This window comes from Neomonachus schauinslandi, chromosome 13, assembly GCF_002201575.2.
Source record: "Neomonachus schauinslandi chromosome 13, ASM220157v2, whole genome shotgun sequence".
NCBI lineage: Eukaryota > Metazoa > Chordata > Mammalia > Carnivora > Phocidae > Neomonachus > Neomonachus schauinslandi.
The window spans coordinates 57,034,420-57,052,103 of record NC_058415.1 but is presented as its reverse complement, the minus strand read 5'-3'; the positions used below and the strand labels follow the sequence as shown (position 1 = coordinate 57,052,103).

Sequence of the window (17,684 nt, the reverse complement as noted above, 5' to 3'; positions counted from 1 at the left end):
ACAAAAACCAGTCAAATTCTTTATTACACAACAGAAAGGAAGAAATTTCTGGATATAAAAAATGAAGGCTTCAGGTGGCCATAAACAAGAGACAGCTACAGCCTCACACAGGCTCACATACACATCACAGAACCACCATGGACTCCCTCCCCCTCATCATCACTCTTCCGCTCAGTCTCTGCCATCCAGCACACAGTCTCATGCAGACTCCACACAAGCAGGACTTCTGCAACCCACACACTTGCTGCTTCCAAAGATTCTACCCATTTGTCCATCTCTCTCCATCTTCCATGGCCTCCTGCACAGCACCACTCCTCTTCTCAGCATACTGATTTCGTGGTCTCCCCTGGAAAGGGGAAGGGGTAAAATGGTAAGATGAGGGGCAGAGGAGGGATCAGGGAGTCTGGGAAGGAGACTGAGAGTTCAGGTCAACACCCAGGTCCAAGAGTGTACACGTGCCAAATGGGTGTGCCCTTGTGATTGTGTTCCTGTGTACCATCGGTACACCCATGCATCGTGCACATTCCTGTGCAATCTATACATGGACTTGTGTGCTGTGGGTGTGGCCACGTCCCAGGTGTGACCCGTGTGATATAGATGTGCCTGTGCCCCTGCTATTCCTGAATGTGCCAGTACCCAGATGGGTCCTGGGGCCTCTGGCTGCCCTTCTCTCTAGAGCCCCTATCTCCTTTAGCCTGGGTTTCCAGAGGAAGAAGAGGACAGTGCACGTGGATGGAAAAGAAAGGAACACTAGAGCTATGACACTGGGGATAGGCATCCTGAATTCTAGTCAGGGCTGTGGTCTTCCCACCTAAAAGTCCCTCAAGCCCTAACCCTTATACCCACCCCATCCCGACCTCTGAGTGATGCCAACAACTCTGAGGACTTTGTCTCTTGGTGAACCAACACCCAATTCCCAGGAACATTTTTGGTGCCTTTTTGTTCCTATCTCCTTCTCATTGATGGCTGTAGGGTACTGTTGTCTTGTGGGGGAGGGTGAAGAGTAACCAGACTCTTCCTCTCCCAATCACCTCCTCTGTCACCTGGGCTTCATCATCTTCCTTCCCTTTTCCTTGCCAAGCTCCTCCCCACAAGGAAGCCCCTGAAACAGGTTTCCAGATGTGGTCCTCAGTTTCTGCTCCTCACACCAAGGCCTGCCAGGAAGCTGGGTTCCAGGACTGTTCCATACCTTCTGATTCCAGGTTCACTGTGCTGAGAGGTAACCAGTTCTATGCACCTCCAGACCAGCCCTGGGTGGACCGCATCATCCGGAGACTGCTGAAGAACTCTGCAAAGGCAAGCCCGGCCCTCCCCAGCCCTGCCTCCTCCCTCAGAGCCCCTGCCCAAGACCCTAACCCATGACCCTGCCTCTCCTTTCTCCCCTAGAACAAACGCCACAGTAGTTAGCCCCTGACAGCCCTGGAGGGAGCCCTGTGTCTGAGTGAAGGGATATGAGTCACTGTAGCCCTGGGGAACCAAGGATCAGAAAGGAGGACCAGGCCTCCAGCAACTCTGCACCAGACCTGACCCAGCCGGGACAGGGCCTGGAGTGTCAGTGTGAGTGTGAGTGTGAGCAGGGGTGAGTGTGGCATAGCAGGAGTGCAGCTTCTCCTCCACATCCAGACCACAATGCTTCCAATAAAGCTCAACTGGTACCCACAGATCTGTCTGCAATCTTGTTTGTGGCCCAGGCAGGGGAAGAGAGGTATGAGAGGGAGAAAGAAAGTGGGATGGGGGGAAAGAGTAGTGTACCCATTTGCCACACTTCAGCCTGAGGGAACTTTCACTTCACTTATTTCTCGTCACTCCCCTACAATCCAGCCAGAAGGCTCTCTTCCTCCCTCCCCAGACTAACTGGGGCAGCTATTTCCAACCTCCAACACTGGGTTAATTGCGCTTTCTAGGCTCTACTGCAGCACCCTCTACTGCCTCCAACCAGTGTGCTATGTTTACTGTAATAATCTGGCTTTTCTACTGCTGTATACCTATTCCTAGCCTGATATATTTGCTGATTGAATGACTGTGGGAACAAAAATCACAGGAAAATAAATTTCAGCTCAGAGAGGAAGGGCTGTGACCCTCTGGCCATTAAGTGACTTGGCCAAAGCCACTCACACATCAAGTACTTCTGTAGTCTGCTCCATCTAGGCTAGGACCGCTCTGGAGACCTATTCCTCCCCAGACCAGAGTCATACAAGTGGCAGCAGGGCAGAGGGCAAAGAAAAGTAGCCTGGGAAAACAGTACTGGATAGCGTCCCAAAGCTCCTATCTTGCTGCCTGGGGCTGAGGTCTCCAGGGAGAGAGCTCCAAAATCTGACTCTACCCCCACAAAAGAGGGTCCCGTGCTCCGTCCGCATCCTAGTTAATAGGGCCTGACTCCGCCCCTTTAGTGATAGATGGACCCTGGCTCCACCTCCAGCGTGACACTTTGACTCCTCCTCCTCTGAAGAAACGCTCAGACTTCGCCTCTTCCGGGTAATAGGCAAACCCCACCCCTGGAGCGCGACGGAGTCCCTATGACGTAACGGTAACGGTCTGTTTCCGGGGTGGAGCCAGAGAGGGCGGGAGTTTAGGCTGCACCGACCCCTCAGCCCCCCTCCAGGTGATCCCAACCCCCGAAATCCTCACCCAGGGCCCCAAATATCCCAGGTCCATGACCGCAAAGCCTTTCGCCTTGACCCCCTGAATGCCCCCGAGGTGACCGACCTCCTATATCCTTAACGTCTGGTGCCTCCCAATTCTGCAATCCTACCCTGTCCCAATGTGGCAATTGAGGCTTCCCGGGGGCACCTGCCTCAGATTACCTGAGAACAGGCCAGACTGGCCCCGAGAATGACAAAGAAGGGGACCTAGGGTTGGGGTATCCTTGATCCAATCATGCCGCTCCCCAGGAGACGTTCGGAGCCCAGGACATGTCGGGATTGAGGAGATACGAGGTGGCGCTGGAGGCGGAGGAGGAGTGAGTGGAGGCGGGTTCTGCGGAGGAGGAACCTAGCCGCTCGGGGGTGGGGGGAGGGCGCGAGTTCTCTGCGGGCGGGAGGCGTGGGGCCCCTCAGGGGGCGTGGGCAGCGGAGGGAACCGCCTCTAAGGGGCGGGGCGGAGCCTTCAAGAGAGGGGCGAGGCGTCTGAGCGGCGGAGACTGTGGGGTCAGCCCCGCCCCGCCCGGCCCGGCTCGGCCTTCTCTCCGCAGGATCTACTGGGGTTGCTTCTACTTTTTCCCCTGGCTGCGCATGTGGCGGAGGGACAGGAGGTGAGGGGGCTGCGACACCGCGGACCCGCCCGGGGCACACGAGGCTCAGCCTCAGGAGGATGGATGGGGGGAATCCGGGAGTCCCCTCCCTGCCTCATGCCACTGTCGGGTTGCCCCACAGCTCGGCGCATCCCCGGGAGCAGAAGCTGGAGCCTCTACGAGGCCTGATGAGCTGTCTGTCAAGCGGCCTGGGCCCTGCCCCCCAGCGCTCGGGTCGCGGCCTCCCCCGCCGCACCCCCACCGCCACTGCCCAGCCAGCCGGTGCATTAAAGATTTAAACCGAAGCCACCGTGCTGCCCTCCTGACTCTGCCGCCGCTGCCGCCATTCGGGCTGGGAGCCCCTCTACACGCCTGCTTTTCGTTTCTGACAGGGCCTCCCTCCCTGATAGGGTGCCCTTCCATATCCAGGCCCCCGTTATTACTAAGGATCCCTCCTCAGTGTCAGGCCTCCCATTACTGTCATTGACTGCCCTCCGCCACCTAACCCCCCCCCCGCCGCCCCCACTTCGCTGTAAATAGCCTATATGCCGGGAACTAAGTAGCCCTCTCCGGGTCTTCCTCCCAACTTATCTCCACATTGATGTGTTCCACCTTCCTCCTAGACAGGACTTTGCCAGGTATCTGGAGAATCCTCTTCTTCTGAGAGTGAATCTAAACTATTGTAAGCCCAGAGTTGTAGGAAGTAGGCTGTGAGAGGAGGGGAAGAAGATTCCTAGACGCTGACTCCCGCAGCCTGCCAGAGGGGAGTGACTTGGGACTGTTGGAGATCTTTCCTACAATTAATACCACAACTTCTGGCTCCCCCAGTCTTTTCTCAGGTTTAAAGATACTTGGCATCAGCTTACCTAGCAGTTCTTGCTCTGTCCCTAGGAGAACCCAAAGGCCACGGCTCCCTGCCACCCCTGTCTTGTTCCCCTAGTTGACCTGAAACCCTCTAGCTCCTGAAGTACCGAGGGTGAGGGACTCCTGGTGGGCCTGCTTTCAGTAAAGGACTAGGCCCAGCACCAGAAAAGTTACCCGAAGATTAAGTTAAAGAGACAACCCAATTTATGGGTTGGGGCAAAGCTAACTTTCAGCCTGGGGCTGCCCCCGCCACAGCAGATTGTGGCTGGGGAGAAGACTTGGCCCTATCTTTGGAATAGCCAAAGGGGAGAGATGGGTGCATACCTGGAAGAAGTCATTTCTTGCCTTTCCAGGTAGCTAGACCAATTGGTCCAGGAAAGACCACAAAGTATGTGGCAGACAACCAGCTGATGGAGATCTGTGATAAGTAAATGGCACGCCAAGAGCTGCACCCAAGCTCTGGGGCACAAGTCCAAACTGGAGGGTGGGAGAGAGACCCAAGGCCTCTGGTACTAGCAGTCAAGATGGGTGACCTCTGGGTTGTGGCCACCTTCAAGAACGGACCCAGGCTCCTGAGCCATTTCCTCAGAATGTCTACATCAAGAACCCTGTCAAAAGTGGAGTGCCCTGTCCAGCCCTGGGCCTACACCTCAGCAGGACACTGTCAGAATTCCTGAGTATTCACAAGACAAACTCCAGGAAAGGGCCTTCAAGCCTCACCCTGGACAGGAAGGAGGAGAAGCTTGAGTTGTTCAGCATGGGAGGGGGACGAGTTCTTACTCTTGGAACTGATGGTCCCTCTGATTGTTTCAGCAGCCCTGCAGCAGAAAGATGCCCAGGACAGGTTTGAGTCCCTATCCCAAGAGAAGGCCTGCCCCTTAGAGAATAGCTGGCCACAGAGCAGAAGGCTGCAGAAGGCACCCTTACAACAACCAGATAAGGTCTGGATTACTGGGTTATGACTCAGTTTATGGTTCAAATACAGAGCAAGACTTGAGGATTGAAATCCCCAGACCAGGAGTGGGAAATTCTTCAAGGTGCCAGAGGCAGTAAACTTAGCGGTTTGCCCCCACCGTAGGCAGTCCCCAGCTTCCTGGAAAGGACAAGAGGAGGAGGAGGATTTTTGCTTTAGGGGGTAAAGGGAAGAAGGGAGTGGGGGCTGGGAATGGGATTAGGAGATAAGAGACAGGAAGGAGAGGAGAGGTTGGGGCTTTAGCAAGAGGATGGGATGCAGAATGTATAAGGGTTGGGGGGGGCTGGGGGGGTGTATTACCGGACCTGGGTGGGCAGCAGGGAAAGGCTGGAATTTGAACAAAAGAGAGGTAATTGAGCTCTTGAGTCTGATGTCTCAATAAGCCAGGATTGATTCTGGAAGCCCCAGGCCCCTGCCGGCAAGAGGCTGGCATTTCTGGGACAGGACCAGGCAAAAACAGGAAGGTAAGATTTCTTGGGTCTTTTTCCTGTTTGACAGCAGCAACCTGGCACCAAAGAACTTTATCTTCTTTCATCTTCCCACCTTATCCACCCCATCCTTCCTCCCTGCCTCATCTCCCTGGGGAAAGCAGCCCCCACCTCAGCATCCCAGAGGTACCCCAATAGCACCGAGCTTCTCACTCTGGTTGTTACTGTCCCAGCCAAGACTCATCCTCAGCCAGAAGAGCTTGCTTTAGGGATCCATACTCATCAGTTTTTCCTGATAAGACAGGCAGGCTAGGGCACGAAGTAGAGAGGGGAAGATGAAGGCAAGTTGGTGCTGGCCTTCCCTCTGCTCCCACCCCACCCACAACTCCCCTATCAGAATTTGTGTGTGCTCATATGATTGTGATTGAATGATCGTGAAGACACAACTATGTGGGAATGGGACTTTGAGTACAACTGGCGCTATGTGATTCTGACTTTGGTTGTCTGACTGTGTAAGGTTCACTGAGTGATTGAGGTGTGACTGAATGTGACTGTGGGTATGTGAGTGTGAATGTCCATCACTGGATGCCACTGTGGATACTTAGGTGCCCTTACTCAGTCACTGTACCATCAGTCTTCACATCATGCACTACCCCTCTCTCCAGCTTCTCTGTCCAGGGCTTAGAAGCCATAGGAAATGGCAGCCCTAGAAGAGGAAGGGGTCTGTGGCAATTAGGGCCCAGGAATGTCACAGGATGAGCAATACGTCTTCACCTGCCTCTGACTCACCTGGTGCCCCAGGTAAAAGGCACCCAGATAAAAGGTAGGGGAGGAGGAGGAGAGAGAAGTATCCAGGCTGAGCAGCATGAAGGGGCCCTCATCCACAAGCAGCCTCCTGCTGCTACTGTTGCTGCTGAGCCCAGACCCTGGAGCAGGTGAGTGCTTGGGGGTCTAGAAGGTGAGGGATTTGGGTGAATGGGATGGAGGGAAAGGGACCCAGGAAGTCCATCCTCCAGCTGTCTGATGGAAGGGTTTTGGGTCAGGAGCCCTCTGAACACATGGCCCCACTGTCCCCTAGCACTGCCACTGCCAACCGGCATTACCTGCTGTACTCAGCTCTACCGCCAGCCGCTCTCGAACAAGCTCCTGAGGAGGGTCATCCGGGTGGAGGTGCAGGAAGCTGATGGGGACTGTCACCTCCAGGCCTTCGTGTGAGCTCTGACCCTCCCCCTCATACTGACCCCTGAGTCTGACCTCAGTCTTAACCCCTGATGCTTATCCCAACCCCAACCCCAATTGCTAATTCTGAGGCTGACTCAAGTTTTCATCTAGCCTCTGCTCTAACCCCTGAACCCTAACCTCATCCCCAAGCTATGACTATGGCTTTGGACCTTTCCTTTCCCAGGCTTCACCTGTCTCGACGCAGTGTCTGCATCCACCCTCAGAACCGCAGCCTGGCTCGGTGGTTTGAGCGCCAAGGGAGGAGGCTCCAGGGGACTCTGCCTAACCTGAATTTGGGGCTGATAGGGGAAATGGACCAGGGCCCCCAGTAGCCGAAACAATAAAGCAGCATTGGACAACAGTCTCTGACTGTGGTTTCCAAGTTCTATGCATTCTCCTGTGAGCCCTGAATCTGAAGCTGGGAGACATGTCAATAAACAGAAGAACCTCCTCATTCTCTTTATTCACATCTTCACAAACCCCTCCAGGGGCAAGGCCAAGCGCCAAGGAGCCACAAATACTCCCCAGGCACCTACATGCATACATTTAGAGAACACATGTTCCCTACCTCACATACACATGGGCACACATGGACACAAACATACATATCTACACACATTCCTCAGGTGGACCTCCAATTCTGAGATGAAATGAGAGGTCCAGCACCTTTCAGCTGGCAAGTTTGGAACAGAGTCTGACAGAACTGGGCTCCAAACAGAACCTCCAGCTGAGACCACTCCCCGCCCTCCTGCCTCCATGGGGATCTACTAGCCTGCCTGGGTTCTATCTGTCTGTCCATCCACACCAGCAAGACAGAATTATAGGTGAATCAGCTGAAGCCCTCCTGGGTCATCTACAGGTTTGGGGCTCCTAGAAGAAGCAGGAGGCAAATCAAGGGAGATAATAGGACTAGATTTTGGCCCAGACACCCTGAGAATGAGTGAGGGGACCCAGCTCTGAGCCCAACACCAGGCATGAATAGAGGAGCCCAGCTCTGATTGAACCCCAACACCCTGAAGATGAAGTATTCCTAGTTCTGGGCCCAGATACATCAAGAGTAAGGGAGGGGACCCAACTCTGATCCAAGACAGCCCCAGAATCAGGATAGACATCCAGCTCTGAGCTTAACACCCTGAAAATGAGGGGGGCCCATCTAGGAACCCCAATACCACGTGAGAGAAGGAAAAGAGACCCAACTCTGAGCCCAAGGACTCAAGAATGAAAGGTCCATCCCTGAGCTCAGACATCATATGAATGAGGTGACCCAACTCTGATTCCCAACACCCTTACAATGACTAGAGCATCTGGCTCTTAATCCAGACACTCAAAACGAGGGTACACATCCTGAGTCCAAACCTCCTAGATGTCCTACTCACCTGGAAGCTTGTCCACTGGAATCACTGGAGCCAAGAACCCAGGCTTTTGGGGTCCATCCTTCCCAGCTGGTCTCAGTCTCAGCCTGGAGCACAAAAAGGTAGCTGTCTCCCTGACAATTTGTACATCTCTGTCTCCTCCAAAACAGTGTATTAGTAAACGGTCAGGAGAGAAATCAGTGAAAATAATGAAGTGGGGATTGGAGGGAGAAGGGGGGAGTTGTTCCAGAATCAGAAAGTTTCACTGGGAAATCATGAAGGGTGGGAATGGGTGTGGTCTGTGGGTATCAGAGCATCTGCGTGGGATCAGAATTTGAGGGGCCGTTGGCAGTTACTTACCAGAGCCCCAGTGCCAGGGCCCCAGCTGCCAGTCCCAGGAAAGAGAAGATCCCCAAAGATGCCAGCACTGCTACCTGCTCCAGGGGGTCTCTGTGGTCTGAGGGGAAGGGTCGCATGCCACTGTGAGAGCGAGGCTGCCTGACCAAACCCTTTCTCTCCGGGGCTTTCCCGTCCTATACAATCTTTGTTCACCTGCCCAAGCTTACCAAGTGGCCGTGGGTCTGGCAGGAGGGAGGGCCTGGGGGGAGCGGGGCTGTCTGCCTGAGGCGGCTCCTCCAGCTGCTTCTGTGGCTGTCCGCCAGCCGGTATCTCCTCCGGCAGGAGCCCTGAAGGGAGGCGAGACCTGAGGAGGCCTGTCCACATGGGGTGGGGGTGGAAGACGGGGCCTGCCAGGGGACGCCAGGGCCTGGCTTGGACACGGGGTGCCCAGGAGGTGGAAGCTGAAAGGGTAGAGCCAGCTTCTGGGGGCCTAATGGAGGTGGAGGCCGAGGGGCAGGGCTTAAGCTGGGGCGGGGCTGCAGACAACCAAGGCTGAAGACTGGGACCTCAACGGCCACGCCCGTGTGGCAGGACATGTGCATGCAGCCCACTCGCACACCCATCCGGCCAACAGATGCGGTGGGCGGGCCCACTGCCCGTGCCCTGGGCTCAGTCTCTCACCGGTGCTCGGAGTCCCCCAGGCCTCAGGACTCCAGGCACTCCAGGTGCCAGCGTCCAGAAAGTCCCGGGCACTGACCCGTACAGCGTGGGGCAGCCCAGCCACAGCATCCGTGATCACCTCCTCCAATCCAGCCGGCTCCACCTGGGAATGAAGATGGTTCCTTGGCCCGTTATCCAGGTTGTAAATGCCAAGCCTACCTGCCCCCAACCTTCGTTAGCAAAGAGCACCCCTTCCTCCCAGTCCCGTCCCTGTCAGACTGGTGGAGCTGTCTGGGCCTCACGTCGGGAGGCTGGTGGTTTCAGGTGTACACCTAGTGTTTGGAAGACAAAAGTGCATGACGGTTACACACACAGGCTGTGCCATCAGACTGCCTGGGTTCACATCTTTGCTGTAACACTTACTGAGTGACCTTGGGCCACTCTGTGCCTTGGTCTCTTCATTTGTAAAATAGAGGTGATGATACCTGAATAAGATAATGCAGGTAAAATGTGTAGGACGGTGCCTGGCAGGCAGGTGGTGCTCAATAAATATCGGGCATTATCTGAGGCAGCTGCTCCCCAGACTTGATGCTAGCCAATCTTTAACATCTTCAGAGGTAGAAATTCACTACTGTCCTCATCTGGGTATATGAATGTTTACAGGAGAATGTGCCTCTGGGTGAAAGGTACTCCTTTTCCTAGAAAAGTCATTTGTAAAAAGCCACTCCTGTCTTCCCACAGATGGGCAGACATCAGAGTTACAGCCCCACAGGGCAGAGGCTAGGCCTACCAGGCCCTGCTGCAACCCCAGCACCCGGCACAAAGACTCGCTCATGGAGAGCACTCTACTGGAGGAGGTGACAGGGCTTTGGTGACCTGCCAGTGTGCCAGAAAGCCAGGCAGAATAACCAGGAACATGAAACCAGAGGCAGAAGCCATAGCCCCAGATTGGGACACATTCCAGGCCTCACCGTGGACCAGGCTGGATGCTGCGCTGGACGGTACTGCAGTCGGAATTTGAGCAGAAAGTGGGGCTGGCGGGGCCAGGAGGCAGGGTACATCCAGCTGGCATGCAGGCGGCGGGGATAGCCAGGAACCGACTCGACGCGAAGCCCTTGGGGAGGGTCAGGGCGCACTGAGGGTGGTGGAGACACAAAGTCAGGACAGGCGACAGGTACCCATCTCTTCCCCACCACCTCCCAAGGGAAGGTGGGTATATGCCTAAAGGTACCTGAGGGAGGCACTTCCAAGGGGTTTGGGGAAATCTTAAGCTTGATCATCCTTTGGATCCTCAGGACTTGTCTGTCAACCTTATTATAAAATGAGCTAGGGCGCCTGGGTGGCTCAGCCGGTTGGGCGTCCCACTCTTGGTTTCGGCTCGGGTCATGATCTCAGGGTCGTGGGATTGGGCCCACGTTGGGCTCTGTGCTCAGCATGGAGTCTGCTTGTCCCTCTCTAGCCCTTAGCTAGAGCTTTAGTTCCCCCCTCCCACATACGGATCAAAAGGAAAGAGGGGCCAGCAAGGGCTTACACTGGGCAGGAAGGACATGAGACACGGCTGCCTTCAGCACAGGCCCTAGAAGCAGGGGCAGCTCTGGGGCTAGGCACCCAGGAAGGACTTGTGGGCTAGGCACCCAGGAAGGGGTAGTGGAAGCAGCCTCCAGAGGTGAGGTAACCCTGCCTCCTAGGCTCTGATCTCTTTGGCTTCTTAGTCTCCACGGTAGCTATCTGTGTGCTAAAATGAGGTCTCTGTCAGAAGGGAACTGTTTGGCAGGTGGAGGTTCCGTGTTGGGATATCTGTACCCTGGAGTCCATTCGGGGTCTCTGAGGTGGGGATCTGAGGGAGCAGTAGGAACAGGTACTCACAGATGCTCTGCAAGCTCACGTCCAGCAAGCGTGTGCTGGCCCCCAGGGGGTTCACCTCAGTCACATTTATTCGGTACTGGCTCCAGAACTCGGCCCCATGAACTACACAGCGGGCAGCCCCTGGAGGATCCTGGGGGCATGGCCAGGGTCCTGTGGATGGACTCATCCTAGGAGGGAGGATGTGGTCTTGGGCTCTGGAAATGCTCATTGCGGGATCTAGCTGGAGCCCCCAGCCTCTCCCTTATGTCCTACCTCAGGCCATCAGCTCCTGGTACAGTCTTCTTCCTGGCAGGGAGGGGGCCATCTGAGGTCAGGAAGGAAAAGAGGATCCTCCCTCTCTCTGAGGCCTTCCTCAGGACCTCCTTCACTGCCTCCCACACCCATTGTGCCTACACACCCAAATGTATAGGCATACACACCCAATTATGCACACACCTGTAGGAGGTGAGGTAGCGGGTGGGTAAACCGCTGACCTGACTGGGACTCCAAGTGCAGGAAAAGTTCTCATAGTCAGCTGCTTGGCAGGAGACAACAGGGCGGGCTGGGGGGTCTAGAGGAAGAAGGTGCAACTGGAGTCTGAGAAGTCCCAGGTCCTTCCCCATCCTAGAGGGCTTACTCAGGGCCTGGATTTCCTCGGAGCCCCTTGCCTCATCACTGCCACCCAATACTCCCTTCCCAACTCACAGCCCAGCTGTAGGGTCACAATGCCCCCGAGTACACCATCCAGGGTCCGGCAGATGTAGGTGCCTTCGTCAGTGCTGTCTGCCCGGGCCAAGACCAGCTCATGTCCTAGCCCAGAGTCAGGTCCCTGGAGCAGCCTTGTCTCCCCGTCCCGAAACCAGGACACCGGGGCCCTGGGGGTGAGATGAGGTGATGATAGAGGGAAGATTTAAAGTGTAAGCCATGCCACAGCTCTCCACTGGCTTCTCACTGTGCTTGCAATAAAACCCAGAGTCCTTTAAGTCCTTTAAGTCCAGGGGCTTACAAAGCCCCTGGTGATCTAGCCCTTGCCTTCCTTTCTTTCTTCAGCTCCTCCCTCTCTCCCCCTCACCCACTACACTCCAGTCACATTGATCTTCTTTCTGTTCAAGAGTACTGAGCTTGGGCGCCTGGGTGGCTCAGTTGGTTGAGCGACTGCCTTCGGCTCAGGTCATGATCCTGGAGTCCCTGGATCGAGTCCCGCATCGGGCTCCCTGCTCGGCAGGGAGTCTGCTTCTCCCTCTGACCCTCCCCCCTCTCATGTGCTCTCTCTCTCATTCTCTCTCTCAAATAAATAAATAAATAAATCTTTAAAAAAAAAAAAGAGTACTGAGCTCATTCACACCTCAGGGCATTTGCACTAGCTGTTCCCTCTGTCAGGAATGCCTGTACCCCAACCTGTGCATGGCTGCCTCTTTCCTGACCTTTAGAAATTAGCTTCAATGTCACCTCCTCAGAGAAGCCTTCCCTGATTACCAAGAAAAAGTAACCAATCAGTTATCTTCTTCCACATCACTTCCTTTTGATTTTCTGCCCTGCAGGTACCACTCCCTGGCAAGATTCATATTTGCTCACTATGTGTCTGCCCTATTAGAATGTAACCTCTGCAAGGGCAGGCATCTTGCCAGGCTTATGCCCTGCTAGATCCCAAAGCCTAGGATAGACCAGGGACTTAGCCGGTGCTCAATACATGTTGGTTAAAATTTTCTGTTGAATAGGGATGGTTTGAGGGTTAGGATAGCTAGAGAGATGAGGATTATAGACACAGGGGGCAAGGATGGGAGGGGCACGAGGACTGGACCGAGTCAAGAAAGGGTCATGAGTGTCAGCCCAATGGGCAGGTGGGGCACTTACCCAGCAGTCACTCCAGGGCAACACAGTGTCATGGACCTGCCAGGCTGCCCATACTGGAACCCTGTGGAGGGCACTTCTGAGGAAAGGCTCTCCCTTTCCTTTTCTCCCATCCCAGCCCCCACTCAGCACAACAGGGTAAGTGGCAAACTTTTAAGCCCTGGGTGGGGTCATTGGGTCAAAGCATCATGTTATAATCTAGAGACAGAGGTCAGAAGACAGGGTAGAGAAGGAATCTTGCCAGGTTGGATGTCAGGGGTTGGGGGTCACAGATTAGGCATGGAAAGGGTCCACAGTGAGGGTGGCAAGTCACAAGTCAGAGTTAGAGTCATATAGCAGGATTCTTCTCACCTGGGGGGCCCCAGGCCTGGGGACAGGGAGAGGCGGCGGACACTAGGGCTATAGCCACAGCCAGCAGGACCCTGCTCAACCCTGAGCAGCTGCTGCTCATCTGTGGGGAGAGAGGCAGGGTCAGCAATCCCCCATTCCCAGATGGGAGGCTAAAGCCTGCCTCCTCCTCTTCTAAACTGAGACTTTCTAGGAAGAAAACTGGTACCAAATGGGGTAAGGATATCAGAAAATATCTGGGGATCTGATCTAAGGTTCCCTTTTCCACCATACACTCAGTGCTGCATGGGCATACATGCAAACACACACACACACACATACACACACACACACACACCCCCTCCACCAAAGTCCTGGGCCTAGGGCCCAGAACAAAAGCCGGAGGCGACAGACTGCACCAGCAGCCCCCCCCCCCCGCTCCACACACACACACACACACCACCCTTGGCACCCACCCCTGGCACCAAGTGCTGGCACCAGCCCAGTCATTCCCATTAACTCCTCCAACCCAGCTGTTGGGAATTCCAGCGTCCACTCCACCTGGCCCAGGGCTAGTCATTGCCTCTGGTTAACCTGAGACAGCCTTCATCAACCTTGGGCGGGGGGCTGTCAAGGTGGGTCGGAGCCCATGCTGTTTTCCTACCATGAGGCCTAGCCCTGCTCTGGCTACCAGGCCTCTTCTCTCCTGGGCCTGGCTCCTTGGGCCACTCATCTGGGCCTGACTCTGGAATCTTGCTGGTCTCGAGCCTGTGAGGCTGGATGGGGCTAGGGTGCAGGCTGAGGCTGCAGAGTTAAGCAGATCCAGATGCCTTGGCTGCTGCCAGAGGCTGGGGGTGGGCAAGGAGCCAGGGGATGGAGACAGGGTGTCGGGGAGTGGAGAGAAAGCTGAGAGGAGCAAGGAGCCTACAGGGAAAGGGGCCTGGGGTAGAGGCCACAGGACCAAGAGATGCTCCGAGATCAAGACTGGGAGGTAGTGGGAGTTCAGGGAGGCAAGGGCTGGGCTATGGCAGCAGGAACCAGAAAGGCAAAGGAGGTAACCACCGCTTGTGGGAGTGCTGGGAGAGAGGGATTCTGGATAGAAGAGCAGGATAAGAAAGGCAGTGGGGAAGTGGCCATGGGGATAGGAGAAGGAGCAGATAGGGAGAGGGCCCAGGCAGGCAAGGGCTCCAAAAGAGGAAGAGCACAGACCCCTCCCAAGGAGAGCAGAACAAGGGCCTCCATGTGTCTGTGTATCTCTCTGAATGTGTCTAGTGGCTCACACACCCCCCAACCCCCACCCCAGCCACATTTACCCTGCTCAGCCCCGCCCTACCTCGGTGATCCCAGTGGCTGAGTGTCCATGGCCTCCAGGACTTCCACCAGCTACAGCACCCGTCTCAGCTCCACTCAGTTCTGGGACCCCAGAATCATCCCCTCCTTCCCCTTCCCTCCTCCGCCCCTCTGGGCCCTAGAGCTCAGCCGCCCTGAGCTAGGCCCCCACCTCCCTCTTTCCTCCTCCTTCCTCCCCTTTCGCCCCCCCCCCACCCGAGGCCCTGGGAAGGGAAGAGGCCTCCCCCCAGTCTGGAAAGGAAGCCACAGGCACAGCCACGGCCAGCAAGAGGGAAAGGAGGGCTGCTCATGTCCCTGTCAGGGAGAGATTCCCAATGTTTTCACCCAGCCACATTCATGCCTGGACTCACTAAGCACAGTCAACAAAAAGACACTCCCTTGAACACACGTGGACATAACCAAATGAAAAATCAGACACAGACTCATGCCCCCACTCTTTTCACTCCCCAGCAAATATTTCCTTAGGGCATAGCTAGCCGTTTTTTGAGGGGAAGGGAGGCCCCAGGTTGGGGGGTATAAAGAAAATCCAGAGTCCAGTCCCTCCGCCCCTGGACGTTCCAGCCATTTCTCACCTCCCCCTCCGCTCTTTGGGCCCCAGCATCAGGAAATGCCTTTGGTCCCTTGGTGCCAGATATATAAGACCCACACTTACCCTCAGACACACACTCTCAGATATAGCCACTCACAGTCACACAGATACACTCAGACATCCTCACTCAGACTCATACCCATACCCTCACACCACACACAGACACACAGACACTTAGCACTCTGCCCCTGGGATGGGGTCGCAGCATTCCCCAGAAGCAAATCCTCATAATGGTTTAAGTCACCTCTTCCAGGGTGCTCTTAGAATGGCAGATCCCACATCTCGTCACTGCTCCAGGCCCCCATGTAGCCAAAGAGACAAAGGTGAACAGGGGATCTAGGCACAGGGGTACAGAGAGAGACAGAGATGTAGAGGATGTGAGAGGCAGATACACAGAGATACCTGGGGAGACAAAACTGTGGGAGACACAGATGACTGACAGCTCTAGGAAGACAGTAGTAGGGAGAGAAAAAGAAATAAAAGGAAACTGAGACAGGGAAACAGAAAATAAGCAGTAGACCAATGACAGGGATGCTAGAGCACAGAAAGGAAGGGAAGACAAGTGTGTTGGGGTGGGTCTGTCTTTGCTGGACATTAAGTAGAAAGGTCAGTCCCACTGACTACTGAAGTTGGTCCCCGAGATACAACACAGCTCCACTCTCACACAGTCTGACACAGGACACAAGACACGCACATAACTCAAGTCTCTCACTCTCGCCCTGCCACGCTGAAGTCACACAATGGCACACGCAAACCCAGGCACCCACTCTCACACTCACACAGGCACACACAGTCTTAAACCCTACAGACACCTTCCCCAAACCCAGTCCCCGTACGGTCACAGGCCCTCTCACACACAAGCACGCAACCCAGTCTCTCACCAAACACTGCACATTGACGGAAACTCAGAATCCCACACTCGCACAGCCACACGCAGACTCAACCACATGCGCGCCGACAAACGCAGTCATATTAACTGACAGCTGCCCCAAGTGATCCTCAGTTTCAGGTCCACACACCGACGCCGTCACCCACAGCCTACCAGTCACACGCACACACTGACAGTCCGTGCGCCAGTCCAGGCCCTTCAGATCGTACACCACCCTGCCCCGCCCTCTCCCGGCAAGCCTTCTCGGGGACTCCCGCCGGCCCCATCAGGCCTCACCTTCTGCGGCCTCCGCCGCCTGCGCCCTCCGCCCTCGCCCTCTGCCCCGGCCTCTACTCCCTCCCGCCCTGGGGCCCCCCCGCAGAGGGGGCGGCTCCGCCCAGGCACCAATGGAAGGACTGGGGTGAAAAGGGAGGGGGTCTGGGCCCATTGGAGCCTCCAACTGCCAATCACCTCCACCCCACCTCTGCCGGACACTTCCTGTCCCGTTCGGGACTGAGGAGACTGCTGGGGGACAGAGTCTGGAGCTGGATTCCTGGGTCCTCCCTACAGCCCTGCCCTCCTGGGACAGCAGGACTGGAAGTTTTCAGGCCCCTCCTCCTTCCAGCTTTGTCCAAAAACAAAGCCTCAAGTTCAGTGGCTCCGGAGCCATTGGGCAGGTGACTGGAGAAGCTGAAGGTGCCCCTGACTTCAGATAAGGAGGACTTGTGTGGGGCAGCAGTTCTCAAACTTTGCTGGACATTCTGGTTATAAAACTGCCAAGCCATACTCCAAACCAATTACATCCGAATCTCTGGAACTGGCCTTGGCATCAGTGTTTAAAACTCCCAAATGATTCCAAAATGCAGCCAAATCAAGACTGTAGGGTCAGGCGTTTATGTAGGTGTATGCCTTAAGAAACCAGCCCCCACCCCCATTCAGGGTTCACATCTACTCCCCAGTCAGTGGGGTCTCAAGGGAGATGTGTACCATGTCTGTCTGAGTTCCTTCCAGACACTCCCAAGTCCTAGACCCTACCCCTTCAGAGTCTCAAGGAAGAAAAAACCCTTGACTAGAAGGCAGGCAGCCAAGCTTCTCCTGGGCCAAGTCATCACTGTCTAGTCTTGGCATGATAGCCCCTCCCAAACTCAGTTGCCTTGAGAGAAGAATGTAAGATAAAAAGCCTCAGGCCATCCATGCTTTGCTCACAAGCCCTATCCTCACCTAAAAGTTTGGAAGGCCCTAGGTGGCATCAGGTCTCCTGGGTTGCATGCCCTATTATTGCCACACAGTCATACAATCTTCCAAAGGAAACAGGTCCAGAGGGGAGGGCGCAGACTCAAGCCGCCCTCCTAAAAGGGCTGCTGCTCCTGACTCTGATAGGCCCTTCCCTGCCAGAGCTGTTTTCTTCCTTTCTTCCCCTGCAATGATTGGGGCACATGGGCAACACAGGCGTGCAGAGCCTGCCCATATATGCTGCATGTGAGAGTCTAGAGAAGTCAAGGACACAAAGCCATGTACATGTTCCCTACCCACCCCTTCAGCCCGTGGGCTGGAGCAGAGCCAAGCTGCAGCCACTCACAAAGCCAGGGTTCTGGCCAGCAGCCCAGTGTCTGGCCACTGACCACTGGGACCAGGATCCTGCTCACCCGCTCCCCACCAAACCCTCAGGCCTAGGCTTGTTGAGCTGACATATCATCCTAGGGGTGGTGGTGAAGAGGGCTCTGGCCTTCCCAAAGTCTTAGCCACAGACAAGAACTCAGGATTTTAAAAAATTTCTTTAACTGTGAT

The 17,684-nt window shown here is 55.3% G+C and overlaps 3 protein-coding genes across 9 annotated transcripts; 2 read left to right on the top strand and 1 right to left on the bottom strand.

The window, feature by feature from the left end:
• Positions 1 to 16,404, bottom strand: IL11RA (interleukin 11 receptor subunit alpha). Of its 7 annotated transcripts, none has more exons than XM_021691177.1 (13): positions 16,194 to 16,233; positions 13,114 to 13,213; positions 12,766 to 12,826; positions 11,617 to 11,786; positions 11,368 to 11,482; positions 11,185 to 11,217; positions 10,933 to 11,099; positions 10,038 to 10,201; positions 9,088 to 9,229; positions 8,634 to 8,753; positions 8,428 to 8,524; positions 8,092 to 8,174; positions 1 to 346 (listed from the first exon to the last, which is right to left on the bottom strand). In XM_021691177.1, the coding sequence occupies exons 2-13, from the start codon at positions 13,211 to 13,213 to the stop codon at positions 321 to 323; spliced, it is 1,278 nt and encodes a 425-aa protein (XP_021546852.1). In that variant the 5' UTR covers positions 16,194 to 16,233; the 3' UTR covers positions 1 to 320. The 7 variants fall into 7 exon arrangements, 6 of the variants coding, with proteins under 6 accessions (XP_021546852.1, XP_021546854.1, XP_021546853.1 ...); XM_021691179.1 differs by lacking the exon at positions 16,194 to 16,233 and adding an exon at positions 15,012 to 16,031; XM_021691178.1 differs by lacking the exon at positions 16,194 to 16,233 and adding an exon at positions 14,423 to 14,517.
• LOC110581372 lies at positions 2,571 to 3,534 on the top strand. Its single transcript, XM_021691183.2, has 4 exons — positions 2,571 to 2,602; positions 2,892 to 2,959; positions 3,191 to 3,250; positions 3,372 to 3,534. The coding sequence occupies exons 2-4, from the start codon at positions 2,913 to 2,915 to the stop codon at positions 3,526 to 3,528; spliced, it is 264 nt and encodes an 87-aa protein (XP_021546858.2). The 5' UTR covers positions 2,571 to 2,602; positions 2,892 to 2,912; the 3' UTR covers positions 3,529 to 3,534.
• Positions 5,349 to 7,160, top strand: CCL27 (C-C motif chemokine ligand 27). Its single transcript, XM_021691182.2, has 3 exons — positions 5,349 to 6,429; positions 6,573 to 6,705; positions 6,900 to 7,160. Exons 1-3 carry the CDS (start codon positions 6,360 to 6,362, stop codon positions 7,045 to 7,047), a joined length of 351 nt encoding a protein of 116 aa, XP_021546857.1. The 5' UTR covers positions 5,349 to 6,359; the 3' UTR covers positions 7,048 to 7,160.
• Positions 16,405 to 17,684: the final 1,280 nt, after the last annotated feature.